The sequence below is a fragment of the Rutilus rutilus genome (assembly GCF_951802725.1).
Source record: "Rutilus rutilus genome assembly, chromosome: 23".
Lineage (NCBI taxonomy): Eukaryota > Metazoa > Chordata > Actinopteri > Cypriniformes > Leuciscidae > Rutilus > Rutilus rutilus.
The window spans coordinates 5,785,637-5,807,928 of record NC_140233.1 but is presented as its reverse complement, the minus strand read 5'-3'; the positions used below and the strand labels follow the sequence as shown (position 1 = coordinate 5,807,928).

At 38.1% G+C, this 22,292-nt stretch overlaps 1 protein-coding gene across 2 annotated transcripts in view; it reads right to left on the bottom strand.

The window, feature by feature from the left end:
• eps8l2 (EPS8 signaling adaptor L2) overlaps positions 1–22,292 on the bottom strand; it is a 47,733-nt gene that overhangs the window by 1,628 nt on the left and 23,813 nt on the right. For both annotated transcript variants that reach the window (XM_084396424.1, XM_084396423.1), the window contains 17 exons: positions 19,503–19,567; positions 13,481–13,642; positions 12,222–12,371; positions 11,916–11,995; positions 9,835–9,944; positions 9,690–9,754; positions 9,407–9,533; positions 9,133–9,221; positions 8,686–8,760; positions 8,057–8,205; positions 5,744–5,891; positions 5,331–5,365; positions 4,366–4,471; positions 3,305–3,454; positions 1,972–2,020; positions 1,708–1,885; positions 10–142 (listed from right to left, as the gene is read on the bottom strand). In XM_084396424.1, coding sequence (XP_084252550.1) covers positions 10–142; positions 1,708–1,885; positions 1,972–2,020; positions 3,305–3,454; positions 4,366–4,471; positions 5,331–5,365; positions 5,744–5,891; positions 8,057–8,205; positions 8,686–8,760; positions 9,133–9,221; positions 9,407–9,533; positions 9,690–9,754; positions 9,835–9,944; positions 11,916–11,995; positions 12,222–12,371; positions 13,481–13,642; positions 19,503–19,567 — 1,871 coding nt within the window. The remainder of the gene's footprint in view (positions 1–9; positions 143–1,707; positions 1,886–1,971; positions 2,021–3,304; positions 3,455–4,365; positions 4,472–5,330; positions 5,366–5,743; positions 5,892–8,056; positions 8,206–8,685; positions 8,761–9,132; positions 9,222–9,406; positions 9,534–9,689; positions 9,755–9,834; positions 9,945–11,915; positions 11,996–12,221; positions 12,372–13,480; positions 13,643–19,502; positions 19,568–22,292) is intronic.

Sequence of the window (22,292 nt, the reverse complement as noted above, 5' to 3'; positions counted from 1 at the left end):
GTCTCTGACCTCTAGTTGAGCTTTCTGGACGGTGATCTGGCTGTAGACGCGAGAGCCCTCGTCTCCACACACGGCCTTCAGGTGATCTTTATTCAGAGAGAAGAGCTGAGCTCCTGTCAGGATGCCCAAACGCTCCACCGTCCTGACACACACACACACACACACAGTCTTATATTCAGACCCCATGACCTTCAGTGGGACAGTATGATTCTCCAGTATGAGTTAGTCATGTGGAAAGCTTTCATCCACTGCTCATGCTGTCACATGTGGTTTTTCCACAGTAAAGGCCATTGGCTATAATTAGGGAAAAGGGACAAACCCTGAAATATGTCCCGGTTCATCTTCTGATTTCAATAGGACGTGTGTCAACAAAGAGAGAAAAAGCACCTTATGGGGTCTTTTTGTTGGTTGTTACTTTTTGTTTACTATTGATTTTAATTTATTTCAGTACATTTTTCATAGTTTAGAAGGCTTCATTTTATTTATTTTAAAAAAAAAAGTATAGTTAAGAAGGATTAATGATTTTTCAGTAAACAAATTATTTTAATAAATGTTTAGAAGGCTTCACGAGTTCTCAGTAAAAAGTTTTTTTTAAATACATTTTTCAATTTTGAAGGCTTCATGAGTTCTCAGTAAAAAAAAAATACTTTATTTTATTTTTTTAAATACATTTTTCATAGTTTAGAAGGCTTCATGAGTTCTCAGTAAAAAATAAAAAAAAAAACATAAATTTTTCATAGGTTAGAAGGCTTATTAATGAGTTCTCAGTAAAAATATTTATTTGTTTATTTTAAATACATTTTTCATAGTTTAGAAGGCTTCATGAGTTCTCAGTAAAAATATATTATTACATTTTTTTAACAAAAATATTTTTTTTCATAGTTTAGAAGGCTTTTAATAAGTTCTCAGTAAAAATACATAATTATTTTTTTAATACATTTTTTATAGTTTAGAAGGCTTAATGTGTTCTCGATAAAAATACTTTTTTTTTAACTTTTTTAATTCATAGTTTAGAAGGCTTCATAAGTTCTCTGTAAAAATACATTATTTAATTTTTTTAAGAAAATACATTTTTTTATTTTTACTAAGTTCTCAGTAAAAACACAATTTTATTTTTTTTAATACTTTTTTAATAGTTTAGAAAGCTTAATGAGTTCTCGATAAAAATACATTATTTAAAAAAAAATCATAGTTTAGAAGGCTTCATGAGTTCTCAGTAAAAAATGCATTATTTTATTTTAATTTTTAAATACATTTTTCATAGTTTAGAAGGCTTGATGAGTTCTCGGTAAAAATACATTATTTTTTTTTTTTTTTAAGAAAATACATTTTTCATAGTTTAGAAGGCTTAATGAGTTCTCATTAAAAATACTTTTTTAATTAATTTTTTTATAGTTTAGAAGGCTTTTAATAAGTTCTCAGTAAAAATACATCATTTTATTTTTTTAATACATTTTTTATAGTTTAGAAAACTTAATGAGTTCTCGAATCTCGATAAAAATACATTATTTTATTTTTTTAAATGTTTTCATAGTTTAGAAGGCTTAATGAATTCTCAGTAAAAAATATTTGTTTATTTATTTAAAATAAATTTTTCATAGTTTAGAAGGCTTCATGTGTTCTCAGTAAAAATACATAATTAAAATGTTTTGAAATAAATGTTTCATAGTTTGGAAGGCTTGATCTGTTTTCTGAGGCCCGACTCACGGTTTGGAGAAGCCCTTGGCGTTGAGCCAGGTGGAGACCTCTGCTGGGCTGGAGTCGAAGGCCAGCGGGACGGCCGACTGACGAACCACCTTGAAGTTCCTCGTGGGCTGATGCGTCTTATTACCGGTGATCAACATGAGCAGCTCATCGTTCACTTTATCCATCTGATGAGTGTGACCTGAGGCAGAACCATAAATACACATCTTCAGATGTATTCTCATCTGATCATATTTATCTTGTATGTGTGTGTGTTCTCACACTCACCGTCTTTATCGCTGCCCATTGAGCTGGAGGGCGACTGTCCTCGGTACGGCTGTGTGAGTGAGAGCAGGAGATACACTAAGTAATGATTACTAATGTCGGGAACACACTTAACGACCAGCTGAAACATTCTACGACTGAACACACTTACAGACTTTTCAACGACAAGCAGGTTTTAAAGGATTAGTTCACTTTCAAAAATGTTTTTGCTGATAATTTACTCACCCCGATGTCATCCAAGATGTCCATGTCTTTCTTTCTTCAGTCGAAAAGAAATTAAGGTTTTTGAGGAAAACTTTCCAGGATTTTTCTCCATATAATGGACTTCAATGGCAACCAACAGTTTGAAGGTTGAAAAACATTGTTCAAAAACATTCAAATGTCCGTCTCAATGCGTCTTCCCATTCGGGAACGATCCGATCCCAGTCGAGAAATAAGGGTCTTATCTAGCGAAACGATCATTAAAAAATAAATAAATTATATATATTATATATATATATATATATATATATATATATACACTTTTTAACCACAAATGCCCGTCTTGTACCATCTCTGAGATGCGCCACGTCATCACGTTGGAAAGGATGACGTTTTTTTTTTTTAAATGGCCGATCGTTTCGCTTGATAAGACCCTTATTTCTCGACTGGGATCGTGTCGAGACTTTGAAGATGCATTGAGACGGACATTTGAACCTTCAAACCATTGGTTGCCATTGAAGTCCATTATATGGAGAAAAATCCTGGAAAGTTTTCCTCAAAAACCTTAATTTCTTTTCGACTGAAGAAAGAAAGACATGGACATCTTAAATGACAATCGGGGTGAGTAAATTATCAGCAAAAATTTTTTGAAAGTGAACTAATCTTTTAAACACTGACTGAACGCCGCGTTTGGGCATGATCAGTCGTAAGTATCAAATTACATTCATAATCGGCCTTATAGTCGTTAAAGGGATAGTTCACCCAAAAAAGAAAAACTCACGCTCATGTTGTTCCAAACCTGTATGAATTTCTTTCTTCTGTTAAACACAAAAATATAAAGAATATCAGTAACCAAATGGTTTTTGGTCCCCATTGACTTCCATAGTATTTTTTAAATTTTTTTATTCTATGGGAGTCAATGGGGACCATCAACTGTTTGGTTACTGATATTCTTTAAAATATCTTCTTTTGTGTTCAACAGAAGAAAGAAATTCATATAAGTTTGGAACAACTTGAGGGTGAGTAAATGATGACAGAATTTTCGTTTTTGGGTGAACTATCCCTTTAAGTGTGTCCCCTGCTTAAGGACATTAACGTTCATTTAAATCTGATTAAGTTCGGCTGGTTTGTTTACCGGACTGTAAGGTGTTACTGGACTGTAGGGCGGGTCACTCATGATTTGAGGGTCCTCGAGTTTGACCACATCCAGGATATTATAGGGCACGTATCCCGCCTGACCGCTTCTGTTCCTCAACTTCCACCACTGCTTGTCATCCTCCAACACCTTAAAACAAACACCAGTTCTTTCATTATACAAACCAACACAAATTGTGTTGCATGACTTTTTTATCATACAGTAAGAGAATAAAGCTATCAAATCTTTTATCATATTGAAATCTCTGGCTTTTCATTGGTATGTTGGCAAATCTGAGAACAATCTTGATATCTGTTATGAAACTCTTGAGACACATGTGAGTCTTTTTCTCAGGAGAAACATCCTCAGGCCCTGTTTACTCCTGGTATTGAGATGTGTTTTGGTCGTTCGGATCACACGTAGACGAGGGAGACACGTTCCCGTTTACACCTGGTGTTTTAATCCACTTTCAAACACTTCTGTCCTGATTTCTTCAAGGGGAGGGTCTATGGGCGGGTAAATGTAAGGGCTTTTCAGATCTTTCGATGCTCTGACAGACACAAGACCAGCCGAACGCTGTGAGTGTGTGTTAGAAATCAGGAATGGAGAGAGAACATTGTGCTTGGTACATTTTTCATCTTCAAACCAAACTTGGGTCTTCAGTCGACAAAGTTTAAATCCCGTCTGGCTCGAGCTCTTCCCATAATGTCACTCATTAGATCAGTAGACGGAGAGAAGACGGTCTTTTGTGGCTGTTTGAACACATTCAACAACATGAGTGTTTACACTATGAAAGCAATCCGTTCGAATGTGTTTTCGACTCCCTCTGGAAGTGGCTAATAAAGTGGACAAGCTCAAAACGCTTTAGACCCCGTTTACACCTGTATTTTGTGTCGTCCACATGTGATCCGATCGGCCAAAACGCTTCATAAGACTAGCTGTAAACAGGGCCTGAGGAGCAGGAGACTTGAGCAAAACTCCATTAGAGCTCTGTTTAATCTTTGAGATGTTAATGAGATGTTAATGAGATGTTAATGAGATGTCATTTGTGATCTTTATACCTCCAGAATTTCGTCCTGCAGCACTGACAGCTCGTTGGCATTTCGTGCCACGAAGTGGTAGCGGATCTTTGCATATTTCCGAGAAGGAGGAGACGTCGAGAAAGACCTGAACAAAACGTGCGGGCAACAAGCTGATCAGAAAAATATTCACATGGATCAAATGTCAAAAACATGTGTCACACTAAAAGGGGCAAGTTGTCACAATAAGAACCTGCTGTTTATTGACAAGGATTTGTTTCCCTTTGTTTGATGTTTGAACTACTATTGTACTATAAGTAGTGAAAAGTAAATGAAAAGAAATTATCCACAATTTATGGTCATTATGGATTATATGCCATTTAATGGATTTTCAGCTCACTTTAAAGGTGCAGTAGATTTTAATTAGATAAGATTAATTATGTTACTAACCATGAAAATCTGAACTTAGATTTTCATCTTATGATAAACTTTTTATTACACTTCCCATTTTTATGTCTGATGGTGACTAACTTTCCATTCCAGATCTAACAATAAAACAGGATAACTTTTACTTCCTTTTATTTAGGATGTAGCCACCAGACGAACTTTCGATATGATCTAACCTCCTAACAAACTTTTGACCCAATGTAACCTTGGTCAATTGGAACTTTGAAAAAAGGACTCAATGTCCTGTTTATTTTGACAGCGGATTTGTGGAATATCTACATTGTTTTGGCCCAATTGCAATTGATAAATTGTATAAAATGACAATAAAACGTGTCAACTTGTCCGAACTTGACATTTACAGAAAACACTGAACATCTTTTAGATAGTTGACTCTTGTCTGAATGTATGTCAGTGTGGTTTTATTTTGGTCACTTGTTACTCAATAGCTTGTCATTTTAGTTTGAAGGACAGAATTCACATAAAATTCCAATTTAATTTCATTCTAATTTACTCAAAATCTCAAAGTTACTGAGATAAAGACCTCTTGACAGCTAACTCACCCGTTTGAAGAGAGCGACGACTGTGATCCAAAGAACTGACATGGAAAAGAGGGAAAAGATGGAATCCATTTAACATAGAGAAGAGATTTACACACAGAAAAGACTCAAGCTGTGTCCCAATTGACACACTATACACTTATACACCCTGTACTTAATGCACTATGTACTCAACCGTGTAGTGTATGAGCTTTATACGTTTATTTTGTCTTTCAACATCGGTGTCTGATAGCCCCTTCCCCTCCGCTACGCAATTAAAGTTGCGACACTTGAAGTGTCCACCGTTCCACACTTTATTTTTTCGGTTAAATAAGTGCATCATCCGAGAACTTAAGGTGCATAGAATAGAGCACAAGTATGCGATTTGGGTGTGTAAACAGCTTCATAAATCATAAATCGATTCATCTCTCTCTCACCTCTTTTGCCCTGTACTCTGTCTGCACTGGGACACCAGCGCTCTCCGTCTCCCACGGGGACGTGCGAAACAGATCCACCGGCGGCTCCCAGCCGTTCCGAAACTTTGGGACATACAGAGGAGCGCACTGATCTTTCGGCCAATCAGCTCTGAGATACATAAAGACAAACCCAGAATAAAGCAACATAAGCATAAGACTAATGGCTGACTGATGCTAATCTAGATACTATAATTTTGATTACATTTATTTTATTTATTATTAACAGATAAAATAACATACAAGATATGTTATAATGTTTGCCATTAAATACCCTATTATGCTATTTTAAAGGTTCGTAATTTTGTTTTGGAGTCTCCTACAATAGGTTTACATCCATTCAAGGTAAAAATTCTATTATTTTCTCACAGTGTCTGAAACGCTTTGATCAAGGATTCAGCCTCTTTAAACTCCTTTCTAAGAGCCTACTCTGCTCTGATTGGTCAAATGGCCCAGTCTGTTGTGATTGGTCTACTCTGCTCTGATTGTTTAGATGGCTCAGTCTGTTTTGATTGGTCTACTCTGCTCTGATTGGTCAGATGGCTCAGTCTGTTTTGATTGGTCTACTCTGCTCTGATTGTTTAGATGGCTCAGTCTGTTGTGATTGATCTACTCTGCTTTGATTGGTCAGATGGCTCAGTCTGTTGTGATTGGTCTACTCTGCTTTGATTGGTCAGATGGCTCAGTCTGTTGTGATTGATCTACTCTGCTCTGATTGGTCAGATGGCCCAGTCTGTTGTGATTGGTCTACTCTGCTCTGATTGGTCAGATGGCCCAGTCTGTTGTGATTGGTCTACTCTGCTCTGATTGTTTAGATGGCTCAGTCTGTTTTGATTGGTCTACTCTGCTCTGATTGGTCAGATGGCCCAGTCTGTTGTGATTGGTCTACTCTGCTCTGATTGTTTAGATGGCTCAGTCTGTTTTGATTGGTCTACTCTGCTCTGATTGGTCAGATGGCCCAGTCTGTTGTGATTGGTCTACTCTGCTCTGATTGGTCAGATGGCCCAGTCTGTTGTGATTGGTCTACTCTGCTCTGATTGGTCAGATGGCCCAGTCTGTTGTGATTGGTCTACTCTGCTCTGATTGTTTAGATGGCTCAGTCTGTTTTGATTGGTCTACTCTGCTCTGATTGGTCAGATGGCCCAGTCTGTTGTGATTGGTCTACTCTGCTCTGATTGGTCAGATGGCCCAGTCTGTTGTGATTGGTCTACTCTGCTCTGATTGGTCAGATGGCCCAGTCTGTTGTGATTGGTCTACTCTGCTCTGATTGGTCAGATGGCCCAGTCTGTTGTGATTGGTCTACTCTGCTCTGATTGTTCAGGTGGCCCAGTCTGTTGTGATTGGTCTACTCTGCTCTGATTGTTTAGATGGCTCAGTCTGTTTTGATTGGTCTACTCTCCTCTGATTGGTCAGATGGCCCAGTCTGTTGTGATTGGTCTACTCTGCTCTGATTGGTCAGATGGCCCAGTCTGTTGTGATTGGTCTACTCTGCTCTGATTGGTCAGATGGCTCAGTCTGTTTTGATTGGTCTACTCTGCTCTGATTGGTCAGATGGCCCAGTCTGTTGTGATTGGTCTACTCTGCTCTGATTGGTCAGATGGCTCAGTCTGTTTTGATTGGTCTACTCTGCTCTGATTGGTCAGATGGCTCAGTCTGTTGTGATTGGTCTACTCTGCTCTGATTGGTCAGATGGCTCAGTCTGTTTTGATTGGTCTACTCTGCTCTGATTGGTCAGATGGCCCAGTCTGTTGTGATTGGTCTACTCTGCTCTGATTGGTCAGATGGCTCAGTCTGTTTTGATTGGTCTACTCTGCTCTCATTGGTCAGATGGCCCAGTCTGTTGTGATTGGTCGACAGCTTACAGTGCATCTCAGAAACCAAACGCTCATTACCATATCTGAATTTCAACTCAGGACAACTCATTCGGGCAATTCTTTCTTTTGGGAGACAATAACTCCATGTATCTGCACTTTGCAGACCTTTTACATTCACAAACCACTGTATTACACACTACATGAAAGGTAGTATCCAAAAAAACATAATAGTAGCACAAAAAACTCTGGTCGGACATAAATTAAAAATAGGATTGGGTTTTTACATTTTTTAACTAGTCCATTCAAAAGCTGATTTTAGGATTCCCACGAGGAGGAACTACCATCATCTGATACTGATAATCTCAAAACGAACAAACATTGGCTGATGTATCAGCTGGATATATCAGTTTACCACTGACACACACTCCTGTAACACATCTACAGTTGTTGGTTGAATCATCACCTGGGCCTCGTCCAACCGTCTCCCAGCAGCTCAAAGATGGTCATCTCTTTGGGAGTCAGGTGTCCTCTCAGGAAGTCCACTGTGTCCCGCGACAGGTGAGGAGAGATGACCCTACGCGGCAGCTCAGGACTGCCACTGTTCTGCAGTATCTGAATTCACACAAGAAAAAACACATTACAGATCGTTGTAATAAATTAGATGAGCCTTTAACTATTATGCATATTTGCATTTCCTTATTGTACCAAGCAGGATGCTCATATCGTTCATATTATTATTGTTGTTGTTTATTACTGGTATTGTAGTTTTACTGGTGAGTACTTATATAGTACTACAAATAAAATAAATAATGTGAGCTTAATCTGCCCAAACATGAATTTTAGGGTGTCTTCAAAGTAAAAATATATAAAGTTTAATTTTATGCATGTATGCATGTATGTTTGTATGTATGTATTTATTCATTCATTCATTTATTTAAATGCAAAGGATTTTTTAGGTGCAGCATTAGCATTAAGGTTTTGGTTTATTCTGTAGTAAACATAAGCATGCATTTTTTTAATAAAGCCAACAGAAGGTTTTGGTATGGTTTCATTTCGATAGCTAGGAAAACACACATGTGTTCAGTTCCTCACCATTTCCAAAGGTCCAAACAGGAAGTGCACAAGCTCTGAAGCGCTGGGGTTCTGAATGTGTTTCTTCAGTTTGGCCTGTAGAGGGCACACACAGACCGTCAACAGGGTTCACACACACATTATTGGCCTCTTTCATGACACTGACTGAGCAGAATAAATATGCATTTCATTCATAAAACATTTTTTTTTACAAAAATTGTCACTAGAGCTGAATGAAACAGATTACAATTTCTTTTTACAAACGGTTTGCACAGAAATTTGCTCTCGTTTCTTTCTGCATGCAGTAAAAAGTTAAAGCACATACACAATTTGAGTGCAAATATTCCAGATGACTTTCAAATTAAACCACAGAAAGACCAAACCAAGGGTTTTGCATGAGTTCAAACAGAGTGCATGTGTTTTTAAGAGCATGCTTTTCATTTAGAAACAGAGACAGGCGAAACCCACCAGCAGATTGAAAGAGAGTTTCAGCTTCTGAAGACAGTCGATAAACTCTCCTTCTGATGGAGGCTTGGCTCGTAGAGTCAGCATTCCCTCTGAAACACACACACACACACACACACACACACAAGTAACATGAGAATAATGCTTAGCAAAGCACATGAGAGTAATTACACATTTGTTTTCCTAAGCATGAATCAACCAACTTTATTTTAGGAACAAACAAATAAAAGTAATTTACCAGACGCGTTGCGCACAAGTAAATGTATTGCATATATACCTGCCGGTCCTCTCTTTTTGCTTTTCTTGCTCCTGTTGCGCTGGTTGAGTTGTGAGAAAGCCTCTGCCGCTTTATGAAGACGTGCCACGAAGATCTCGATGTCATCTAGAGCGCAATTCAGGATTTGCTGAATGACACACACAAGTGAAAATACACAGCCTGAATTACAGCGTTACGTCTGGTCTGATGTAACCACTAATCTGATACACTCAATGGTTGAGTGTGTTTTAGATGTGTGTGTGTGTGCAGATATCCAGTGTTACGCAGTGACACCGGCACTCACCACGTCCTTCTCGATCCGCTGGGCCAGTTTCATATTGGACTCGGGATCCTGCATCGACAGTTCATCTGAGACAAACACACAGAGTGTTTAGCATTAATGCATTGACTGTAACTGTAAGCATACAAGCGTATTGTGTCTGTGGCACCTTTCATGTCCGTAGCTGCTACTCGACCTTTGACCCCAGGGCCAGGACTTCTAGTCTCAGAGGGCGGGATGATGGTCTCCCGTTGGCGTTTCATCTTTTCTTGGTTCAACCTGATAGAAGGGAGAGAAAGAGAGAAATGTGTTCTCAAACCCACTGAGCAGCCTACACAGGCAACATTTTAGCAAGTCCTGATGTAAGGGTTGTTTCAAATGGTTCCCAGCAAGCTTTAAAGATAGCTCATTTTGGCCAAATTATAAACTTTGTCTTCCCAGCATGTATAATTTGCTAAGACAATCCCTTGAGTATTGTGATGAGCTCAGATGGTGTACAATGTGGGAAATTATGATTATTAACTATTTCCCTGCCATTGACAGAATTTCCATTTTTTTGAGACAACACCATTGCCGAAAATTTCCGGCTTGCCGTGTTTTCACTGTTATACGGTAGGGGGCGCTATTATGTATCTTCTGAAAGAGTACTGAATCTCCTGATCAAAGCACAGTCGAAGAAGAAGCAGAAACAAGCGATATCTTATGTCAGCATATGTAAAATAATGGCATATATATCAAAACTGCCTAATGTTACTGATTGAAATGTCGACCCAGGATCTGACGGACTGCTATAGGACTGAAGCTTTAGGGTTGTGGATGAACTCGATCTAATCCATGTGTGTTTTGATCATCGTTCTGAATTCAATCTGGATGTAGTCTTTGATTATAACATTGAATTTTCTCAGCTTTTTGCTCAAAATGTCGAACGAAACTTACCCACATTCAAGTGTTGATAAAAAGAGAATGTATGAAGCTAGAATAAAACTGTTTTCTTTTCTGTTATTTCTTTTGATATTTTGCATATTCAATTATTCATGCAACAAAATATTTTGGGGGCCATGAACATTTTGTAAAGTCAAATAACAAAAAATGCTGCCGGTGGCTGGCAAAAAAAACAATGTAAGCGCTGGCGGGGAAAGAGTTAATATGATTGATTCAATACTGAAAAGTATCAAAATTGTTTACTCTAACTAAAAACTAACTATCAACCACCTGGAAATGTCCTAAAACCATTTAAACACTCCAGCAATCACCTAGAAGTGCCGTAAAATCACCCTTAAACCTTCTAACAATAGCTCATTTTGACGAAATGATAAACTTTGCCTTCTCAGCCTGTATAATTCACAAATAAAATCCCGTAATGCATTGTGATGACCTCATATGCTGGAGAATGCTAGCAATGCTAGAAATTATAAATAAAGTTAACAAATATAAACAAAGTTGTTTACACTAACTGAAACCAGACTAGCAAACTACTGGAAATACTCTAAAACCACTCAAACACCCCAGAGATCAGCCTGAAGTGTCCTAAAACCACCTTAAAACATCCTAGCAACCACCTGGCAATGGCATAAAAATACCAAATCACCATATCCTTTAAAGATAGCTCATTTTGGCCAAACTATAAGCTGTAAAGAAATGTAAAGAGTCGAAATGGCTTAACCCACTATTTTACTCAATATTTGTGTGTGCTGTGTATTTTTATGCTTAGGCCTACTGCTTAGTTAGCTTAGCAAAATGCTAACTCTAACTAACTACTGAAATCAGTTGCAAGTCACATCTCCTGTGCACTTGAGGTTGCATTTCAGTTAAGCTGCCTAAGTAGACAGCAAGGCAGCTCACTGGGATTTGCAACGGAGCTAATGTGTGTGTGTGTGTGTGTGTGTGTGTGTGTGTGTGTGTGTGTGTGTGAATATCTGTACTGTCTTCTTTCTCAGATGACACTACAACCAGTTTTTCGGGAAGAAAATCACATGGCTTCAAAACACAAGTCTGCATGTAACCAAAGCTCAGTGCTGATACTGTAGCATGCTTAAATAAATGAACAACTATTACACACAAGATCACAGCAACCTGTGTACTATCTGACGATCCTGTGATGTGTTTTTAGGACTTCTCAGTGTCGTCAATAGACGAACAGTCAGTCTGTTCAGCAGGTAGAAGTGTTGTGAAACTTGGTGTCAGTCAATCTGACTAGTAATAAGTTATTTAAAAACCACTCCAGTAGTGTCTAAAAGGTCTGGGTCTCACTTTAGCGTCTGCGGTCGATTCTTCTTGCCGCGTGAGTTGTCTCCCAGAGCGCTATCAATGTCAGCATGCACCATCTCGGCCTAAAACACAAACACACATGCATGGTTTAAGTGAAAGCAGCTCTCGATAGTGTTTACCATTATATCATTATACCTTGGAGATACAACATTTCTCGCAATGTCTGCAGAATAATAACAGCACATGATTAAACCTAAAATATAACATGCATGAAATGTCATGCATTTTAAAGTACTTTTTTTGTTTTGGAAGTATATACACAAGTTTGTGTTTGTGTTTGTGTCTCACCTCCACTTCGTCGCAGTAGAAGAAGTGAATGTCTGGTTTGTGTTGTTCATTGTCCTGACAGATGAGCAGAAGGACGGAGGGGTACCTCGTCTGGTTCAACAGCGTCTGACAGTGATGGACTGTGGGCAGAGGAAAGTTTTCAAGCTCTTCCTGAGAGAAAGAACGAGAAACGAGAGATCAGGGGAATTAGACCTTTAAAACGAACTTCAACATTATCTAAAAAATGGCTTGCAAAAATGAAATTATGTTGTGGATGGATGGATGGATAGATAGATTTATTTGTCCTCGAGAGGAAATTTGTTTCCACCGTAGATGCGTACTCAACAAACACACATAACATGTTATATTATGTTAAATTAACATATCATAATTCCATCAAAAATAGTTGCTGACATCACAAAAAAAAGAAAAAAAGAGAGCATACATGTATATTAAAAGCAAAAGTAAACCAAGATGCTAAATGTACCATAGATAAATATAGTACATAAACACATTAAGTACATAAACCTGATTCTTAAATATTCATAAAAAAATTAAAAAAATATACTGTGGAAATGTTAATGTTTCTCAAAAATGTTATTTAATTTAATTCAATTTTAATTTATTGCAACTTCCAACAATTAAATAAACTTAAATTAAAATAAAAAATAAAGCTGACGACCTTTGATACAAAAAACAATGATTATAATCCTTAATGAGGTCAAAGATCTGGGAATGTTGGCACATATTGAAGCAGTCACATATTACTGGAACAATGACATCACAATAAGGCTCATTCCACATGATTCACACGGATGAAACGCTCCCTATCCAGTTATTCCAGATCAGATCGGATTACACTTGGTCAACAGGTGTGGAACATGGTTCTCATTTCCATGATCTCAAGTGTGTGTTTAACTTTTTATTGAGCATCAAGGTGCAAATGGTTTTCAATTGGCATACACTCATCATACATGATCTTGACAAAATGGACCAGAATTGACTGGAATGTGAAAAGGCTGCTTGTTAACATTGGTACAGTACATTACCCAATAGTCTGCTTTATTGTCATGTATTGTCAATAATTGGCTAATAAATTACGTCAGCAGAAAAGGACAATGCATTACAAAAGATTACAAAGACAAAAAAATTATTTTCTTTGGAATAACACACACCGATAAAACTTTGGATTAAGTTCAGTTAAATTTGATATTGACTTTACGAAAAATGATTGTGCTAATTTCTACCCTTGTGCACACACAGGGAAAGCTCACGCTCACCTTGGTCTCGCAGTCCAGGAGTTTGATGGATTTGTCCGTCACCTGTAGCAGCATTTCCTGAGTCCAGATTTTGTCTTTGGAGTCCAGCAGTTTCAGCTTCTTAATAGCATCGTCTACCGTAGTGATGGACTCGGTTTTGTCCATGATGAACGTGGAGAGATGCTGCAAACATACACATAGACGAGTGTTTAAGGTCATTGCTAGAATGATGCAATGCAAACAAATGCAATTTGATTCATTACATCTGATCTGGATAATGGACTATTTTGAATTCTCATACAACAATTGAGAGACAAAAGAAAATTTTGGCGAGCCACCCCGGGGAATATAAGCAACTTTTTTTCTTTCTTTTTTAAACATTCATGCCTATAAATGTTGTATAAAATGTGCAAAATGTATCCAATATTCTCTATACATTAAATGTCATATAACTATAAGATAGAAAGAGCAAAAATTTGTGCAATTGGACAATTAAAGGCACCATTAAGGCACACTTTTAAATATGTTTTGCATCCCAAATAATGCAAAAAACTATTTGACATTTGTTCTGACCATTTAGATTTCAAAGCACACATATATGTGATTTGGATTGGGTTTGTAAACTGTATTTCTTGTGTTTTTTCCCTGTGCAAACTACAAAAACTAAACAAATTTGAGCTGCTCTCCATTTAATTCCATTGTAGTTTAGGAGATATTAAACTGAGATATTAAAGAGATCTTATTATTTATTTTCGGTAGTAGATAACCAGATGAATGTCCTGATTGTCTAAAACATACCTACATATTGTCATTGGGCGTGTCTCTGTGTCAGCATCTTGAAGGAATGAATTGTTATTTTAATAGAGTGAGTAATGTTAGCACACACCTTATAATATTTATATATACACTTCAGCACTTTAACCACACCTGTGTGTGTGTGTGTGTGTGTGTGTGTGTGTGTGTGTGTGTGTGTGTGTGTGTGTGTGTGTGTGTGTGTGTGTGTGTGTGTGTGTGTGTGTGTCTGTGTTTACATGTCACAATACTATGTGACAAACAGTGATCCCTACCCATCAAAAATAACAAATTATTCAAAGCTTCATGCATGATTCATTAGCAGATTAAGTCTTGTCACCGGTTACATAAGGGAAGGAGATCTCAGCATGGCTGCTGTGGATTAGCCAGACCATCCAACCACAAACATGTTTATTGTCACATCTGACTTTAACAGGACGTAATCCAACCAACAAACTACACAAAGGGAAGTTTAACGTACATTTGCTTGCTTTGAGATATTTGCACGAATATAATCTGTTTACGAGATGGTAGGTCAGTGTTTTTAATGTTTCATTGTAGGTCCTTCAGATAAATTATTTGATTTCTGGGTTTTTAAAGTGCCAGAACATAGATAGTTTTCTAAAAAAAATAAATAAAAAAAAACTCATACATTAATTCACCCTAGCAACCACCTAGAACTACTAAGAACCCTAACAACCCCCAGACGTGGCCTAAAAACACCTTTTAAACTTATTAACCTAACTTATAAACCTAACTAGCTATCAATCCCTTAAACCCAACACCCTACCAACCAGCTATCAATGACCTAAAATCACTCAAACACACTATCAACCCCCTAGCAGTGGCCTAAAGTAGAGGTCGACCGATAGTGGATTTTACCGATACCGATACTTAGGTTTGACTGTACATGCCGATAACCGATTATTTAACCAATAATTTTTTTTAATGGATATTGGGATTAAAAAACAAACATAACACTCCAAGTAAAACAGTGCTGAACTGAAATGTGCTTAATGAAATAAATATATAAATATGAATATATTAAAATTAGAAGTTCTACAGAAAATAATTTAAACATTAAAATTTTACAGGTCAAATGTGTGTTTCTTTAGCTATAACCTAGAAACATAGCCTATGTAAAGTCCCATTTGTTAACAAGGATGTATTAGCTAGCTTTCATGAACTATATGCATTATGCAATATACGTTTTTACTGCATGTGATAATATCTGAGCAATACAATTGTACCTTGATCATTCATGTTAGTTCATAGTACATTAACTTAGGTAATAACTGATAAAATTAAAACTCAATTTAAAATGTATTAGTAAATGTTGAAATTAACAAACTAACAATTAATAATATTTCTACAACATTTATTAACCTTAGTTAATGCTAAAATTGTAATCTTATTGTAAAGTGTTACCATTTCATATGAATCATGCTTAAAGAAGATGGCCATATTTAAAGGGATACTCCACTTTAAAATGAAAATTCTGTCATCATATACTCACCCTCATGTTGTTTCAAACCTGTATGAATTTCTTTCTTCTGCTGAACAGAAAGGAAGATATTTAGAAGAATGTCAGTAACCAGACAGTTTCTGGTCTCATTGACTTCCATAGTTGGAAAAAAATATATACTATGGAAGCCAATGAGACCAGAAACTGTCTGGTTACTGACATTCTTCTAAATATCTTCCTTTCTGTTCAGCAGAAGAAAGAAATTCATACAGGTTTGAAACAACATGAGGGTGAGTATATGATGACAGAATTTTCATTTTTATGTGGAGTATCCCTTTAAATATCTGCAAAGGCCAGAGCATTAAAATTACATAAATGTAGACCTATTTTACATGTATAGTCTCTCACTTTATTTGCTTCTATTACAGAACACTTGATGATTATCTGTATTGATGACAATATGTATTGTAGTGATATAAACAATAACTGAAATCTAATGCGTTTCTGATTTGTTTATGTTTCTGTCGGCTGCATGAACATATCAACGTTGAGAAAGCAATCACGTCACTAGCTTTAAATATTTAACCTCGCCGGCTAATGAATGCATAAAAGTGACCAGCTGGATATAAGCTAATGCAAATAGACGGTAACAATTGCGACATAAAACATTTGGGTCAGGTTTGCGTGTGTTTTTGTCACATTGCTTTAACCCCTTGAGGTTGCCACTACTAATGTCATTCCTCTCAGACTTGACGGCAAACATACTTCTGTTCTTTCTCTGCTAAGTCAGCATTTAGTCACAAATTAATTACTTTATTAATGACATGGCAATATGTACTTTAGTGTTCTGTATTCATACCATTTCGCTGTCTGTGTTTTAAATGTGCATCTGAAGTGTCAACGCTCTCCGTATAATGATCCAGTAACGGACGCAACCCGGAAAAACTATCGGTGTGGATTTTTACCGATAACGATAGTTCCACCAATCAACCATCGGTACCAATATATCGGCAAAACCGATGAATCGGTCGACCTCTAGCCTAAAGCCACTCAAACACCCTAGCAACTAGCTATCAATGACCTAAACCACTCAAAATCCTTAGCAACCCCCTAGAAGTGGCCTAAAACCACTCAAGAACCCTAACAACCCCCAGCAGTGGCCTGAAAACTGCTTTTAAACCTATTAACTAGCTATCAATCCCTTAAACCCAACACCCTACCAACCAGCTATCAATGACCTTAAACAACTCAAACACACTAGCAACCCCCTAGCAGTGGCCTAAAGCCACTCAAACACCCTAGCAAACAGCTATCAAGGACCTCAAACCACTCAAACCCCCTAGCATCCAGCTATCAATGACCTAAACCACTCAAACACCCTAGCAACCACCTATAATTGGCATAAAACCACTCAATCACCCTAGCAACCCCCTAGCAGTGGCCTAAAGCCACTCAAACACCCTAGCAACCAGCTATCAATGACCTCAAAACACTCAAACACCCTAGCATCCAGCTAGGATAATAAACCACTCAAACATCCTAGCAACCAGCTATCAATGACCTCAAACCACTCAATCACCCTAGTAACTCCCTAGCAGTGGCCTAAAACCACTCAATCACCCTAGCAACCTCCTAGCAGTGGCCTAAAACCACTCAATCACCCTAGTAACCCCCTTGCAGCGGACTAAAACCACTCAATCACCCTAACAACCTCCTAGCAGTGGCCTAAAACCACTCAATCACCCTAGTAACCCCCTTGCAGCGGACTAAAACCACTCAAACACCCTAGCAACCAGCTATCAATGACCTCAAAACACTCAAACACCCTAGCATCCAGCTAGGATCCACCTATAATTGGCATAAAACCACTCAATCACCCTAGCAACCCCCTAGCAGTGGCCTAAAACCACTCAATCACCCTAGCAACCTCCTAGCAGTGGCCTAAAACCACTCAATCACCCTAGTAACCCCCTTGCAGCGGACTAAAACCACTCAAACACCCTAGCAACCAGCTATCAATGACCTCAAAACACTCAAACACCCTAGCATCCAGCTAGGATAATAAACCACTCAAACACCCTAGCAACCACCTATAATTGGCATAAAACCACTCAATCACCCTAACAACCCCCTAGCAGTGGCCTAAAGCCACTCAAACACCCTAGCAACCAGCTAACAATGACCTCAAACCACTCAATCACCCTAGTAACTCCCTAGCAGTGGCCTAAAACCACTCAATCACCCTAGCAACCTCCTAGCAGTGGCCTAAAACCACTCAATCACCCTAGTAACCCCCTTGCAGCGGACTAAAACCACTCAATCACCCTAACAACCCCCTAGCAGTGGCCTAAAGCCACTCAAACACCCTAGCAACCACCTATAATTGGCATAAAACCACTCAATCACCCTAGCAACCCCCTAGCAGTGGCCTAAAACCACTCAATCACCCTAGCAACCTCCTAGCAGTGGCCTAAAACCACTCAATCACCCTAGTAACCCCCTTGCAGCGGACTAAAACCACTCAATCACCCTAGCAACCCTAGCAGTGGCCTCAAACCACTCAAACACCCTAGCAACCTAAAAACACATCAGCATCTTAAGATTAAGATATACTTTTTTGTCCCCAAAGGGAAATTTGTTTTGGACTCTGTCCATTCCGCAGTTTTTACAAAGACAACACAAAATACAAAATACAAAGAATAAACGTCTCTCAACACATCCTCTCACAAAACATGTTCTCATATACATTAGACATGTACGTATATAGTAGGCACATTAACACCTTACATTGGCAGTTTAAAAAATTACAACCGTTATTGTTTACAGTTACCATACTGCACGTCCCCAATGGTATACATATTGCACATCCCCAATGGTATACATTTGGGATGTGCAAATCCCAATCATCAAATCATCTTGGCAGTGAGTTCCTCTACACAGACATTTTCTTCAGATTAAAAAAAGATCTTATCATGAACACCACTTTAAAGACCTTCTAAGATCCTTTTGCTCCTTTAGCCAATTTTGTAATAATCTAAAAAAAAAAAAAAAATTTCATTAATAAAGCAAAATTAGAATGAATTAAAAAAAAAAACGTCTATTTGAGTTTTGTAGAAAGAAATACTGTGAATCTGGTAAAAAAGAAAAGAAAAGAAAAGAAAAGAAAAGAAAAGAAAAGAAGCCTTAAGAGCCTAAACTCAGATCATGACGCTTCTCATATAACAGGAGTGTTTAAGCATTCAAGGCCTGATATGACTGCTGCTGGCGTGTACGTTTTATCAACAATATGCATATATGAGAGCAGGAAAAAGAGATAAGAGAGACAATATGGCCAATGAGTGAAGGGTGAAAGTGAAGAAAATAGACCAAGGAAAATAATGCATCTAGATCAGAACAAAGTTCAACAGAAGGTCTCGAGTCAGAGCTTGGACCAAGGTGACATTTTATTAGCGTTTGCGGAAATTAAGCACTTGTTCTGCTGAGGTTCTTTCAGGTTGCAGGTGCATACAAGGCATCAGTGCATTTCGACCAATCAAATTCCTGAATCAGAACTAGCCATTGTATAATGCAGATTTCAGATTGCGTTATCTCGGTTGACAACAGCTCAGATGGAGGTTAACACTGCCATGACAAATCTGATCAAGTGACCTGATTGCTTTATTACGATATCAAGTCATCGGTTGAATCATGTTAAATATTAAACCAAACTCTCAGTGGTAAGGTTTAGTTAATCAGCAAGCTTTGGGGAGAAGAAGCAGAATTAAAAGAGTTTAGCATCTCGCTCACCTGCACATGGTACTGCGATGTCTCTTGCATGATGACATTCGAGTTTGAGTACTTCTTTCGTTGTTCTGAAAGAAATAGAGATGCAAATAAGACCCATAGGAAAAACACGCTATCTTGAGTTCCTCGTATGCAAAGTCATTTTTTGACAGACAACGGATATAAATACTAGTATGAGTTTGTATGTGCAGACAAACACACTCTAACCTGAATAGTGCCACATTTTGGTGTAAGGAGCGTCTTAGGTCACTTAAGCGAGACGTTTCATGTACACGGACAGAAAAACTGATGAAACACCAGCATTTGCATTATAATTGTGAAACGCATCAACACAGTTAGCGATACAATGCTTGTTTATGAGTCAAAATCATATGAGATACAGGAATAAAAAAGTCTCACTCTTACCTTTCAAACCAGTGAATTCAAATTCAACTTTCTGTCTACAAATCTGCATTAAACATCTCCATTGTGTTAAAAACTCCAGCTGTAATGCTCGAACTGATGGACTTACTGACAGGAAATGTTCTGACAGGCTGGAATCGTGTTTCGCCCTCCTCTTTTATGCGAGGTCAAAGGTCAGGCCATGTAACACATGTAAACCCTTCCTCCCCTCTGTCAATGACTTCAATATCATATCGCTGTTTGTTTTACAGCGGTCCTATAAATCAGTTCAGTGTGCATGTTGCTGCATGTTGCACGAAACACTCGACTTCATGCTTGCTTTAGAACGGATCAAGTCGTACTCAAATTGCAGTGCCCATATGTTGCTCTTTTATTGCTTTTCATTGCAAACTTCGGTATCTCTTTGAGACATTCTTGAGATCTCTTCTGACATCTAGAGGACAAACATGATAAGATCGGGGTCTTAGGCAACACTTGAAGACTACAGTAAATGACTCAGTTAGGGTTTAAAAGGCATTTAACAGACATATTAAGTTTAGTTTCAAGGTTAAAGCGCATAATCAAAGGTGCGATTCTCTCTTGAAAAGATGTTTTGGTTCAGGACTATGTTTATGGTGTTCTAGTTACGAGTTGTAGTTCGCTGTAAGAATAATGATAACAAAGTTATGGTGTGTTTAAAATAGTTACAGAAAAAGGACGTGATGTCATGGTGACTGAATGTTTTTGAGGGTTTGTCTCTCTCACTGGTTGATTCGTTCAGATAAGCCGATCAAATGTGATATTGGAAATAGGGCTGCACGATATGAGGAAAAGCTGCGATGTGCGGTAACACTGTTTAATATTGCGATGACGATATGACTTGCGATAAATATTCAAATGTGAATGTTAGCTATACTGTTCCCATGTCTTAGTGCTTTAGATTCTTTGCGTGATAGGTCAAGCGTTTATTACCTGCCTGGTTCAGATTACATGATTTTAGCGCGATTTTGACACGATCCGTTTGACGTAGGGCGTCGTGGGGATTCGTAAACTACAACGGGCGTCGGGACGCAAGATTCGATCGTTTCATCTCGTATCTATGAAGTGTGTCATAGTGGGCGACAACCTACGCGAGAGTGCGAGCAACAGTGAATGTGTGTGTGCGCCAGTGAGAGAGTGCTGTGTGTGTGTGTGTGTGTGTGTGTGTGTGTGTGTGTGTGTGTGTGTGTGTGTGTGTGTGTGTGCGTGCGAGTGAATGTTTGCGAGTGAATGTGTGCATGTGACGGCACGCGATGACTGGTCGGAAAGCAACTTGTAGTCTGACATGTTTCTTGTCCACGACATGACAAGATTTTAGGAGTCAAAATCGTGTAATCTGACACAGTGACTATCATAACAGACACAAAAATCTTGTAATCTGAACCAGGCATTATTCATCATGTCAGGCTGTCTGTTGCGATGTGTTCATCGCGCGAGTTCATATCGCGATGACGATGAAAATTCGATGTATCGTTCAGCCCTAATTGGAAATATGAATGAATCACTGTATGGGGGAAAATATTACCATTATTGGCACATTTAGGGCCCTATCTTGCACCCAGCGCAATTGACTTTGTACACCGACGCATGTATCATTCCTATTTTGCACCCGCGCACAGCGGACTTTTCCCTCCACAGACGCACGTCGGTTAACTAAGAAATACACTTGCGCTCCTCGGGGCGGTTCAGCGCAAAGAGGAGGCGTGTTCCGGCGCAAACGTTCCCTCATGCTATTTTACAGGTTTAGAAAACAATTGCGCCACTGACCGAAAAAAAAAACAATTTAAAGTCAGTGGCGCGTTGCTATTCATATGCTATTTTAAGGGCGCATGCTTGGCCTTAATCAATGTAGCGTGTGCACAACGCGCATACACTTTGATTCTCTCATCTACACACAGACGCAGCAGTTATCATTTTTGCAAATCATACATTATTACGATAGATAGATAGATAGATAGATAGATAGATAGATAGATAGATAGATAGATAGATAGATAGATAGATAGATAGATAGATAGATAGATAGATAGATAGATAGATAGATAGATAGATAGATAGGACAGACACAGATAGATAGATAGATAGATAGATAGATAGATAGATAGATAGATAGATAGATAGATAGATAGATAGATAGATAGATAGATAGATAGATAGATAGATAGATAGATAGATAGGACAGACACAGATAGATAGATTGATAGATAGATAGATAGGACAGACACAGATAGATAGATAGATAGATAGATAGATAGATAGATAGATAGATAGATAGATAGATAGATAGATAGATAGATAGATAGATAGATAGATAGATAGATAGATAGATAGATAGATAGATAGATAGATAGATAGATATAGGACAGACACAGA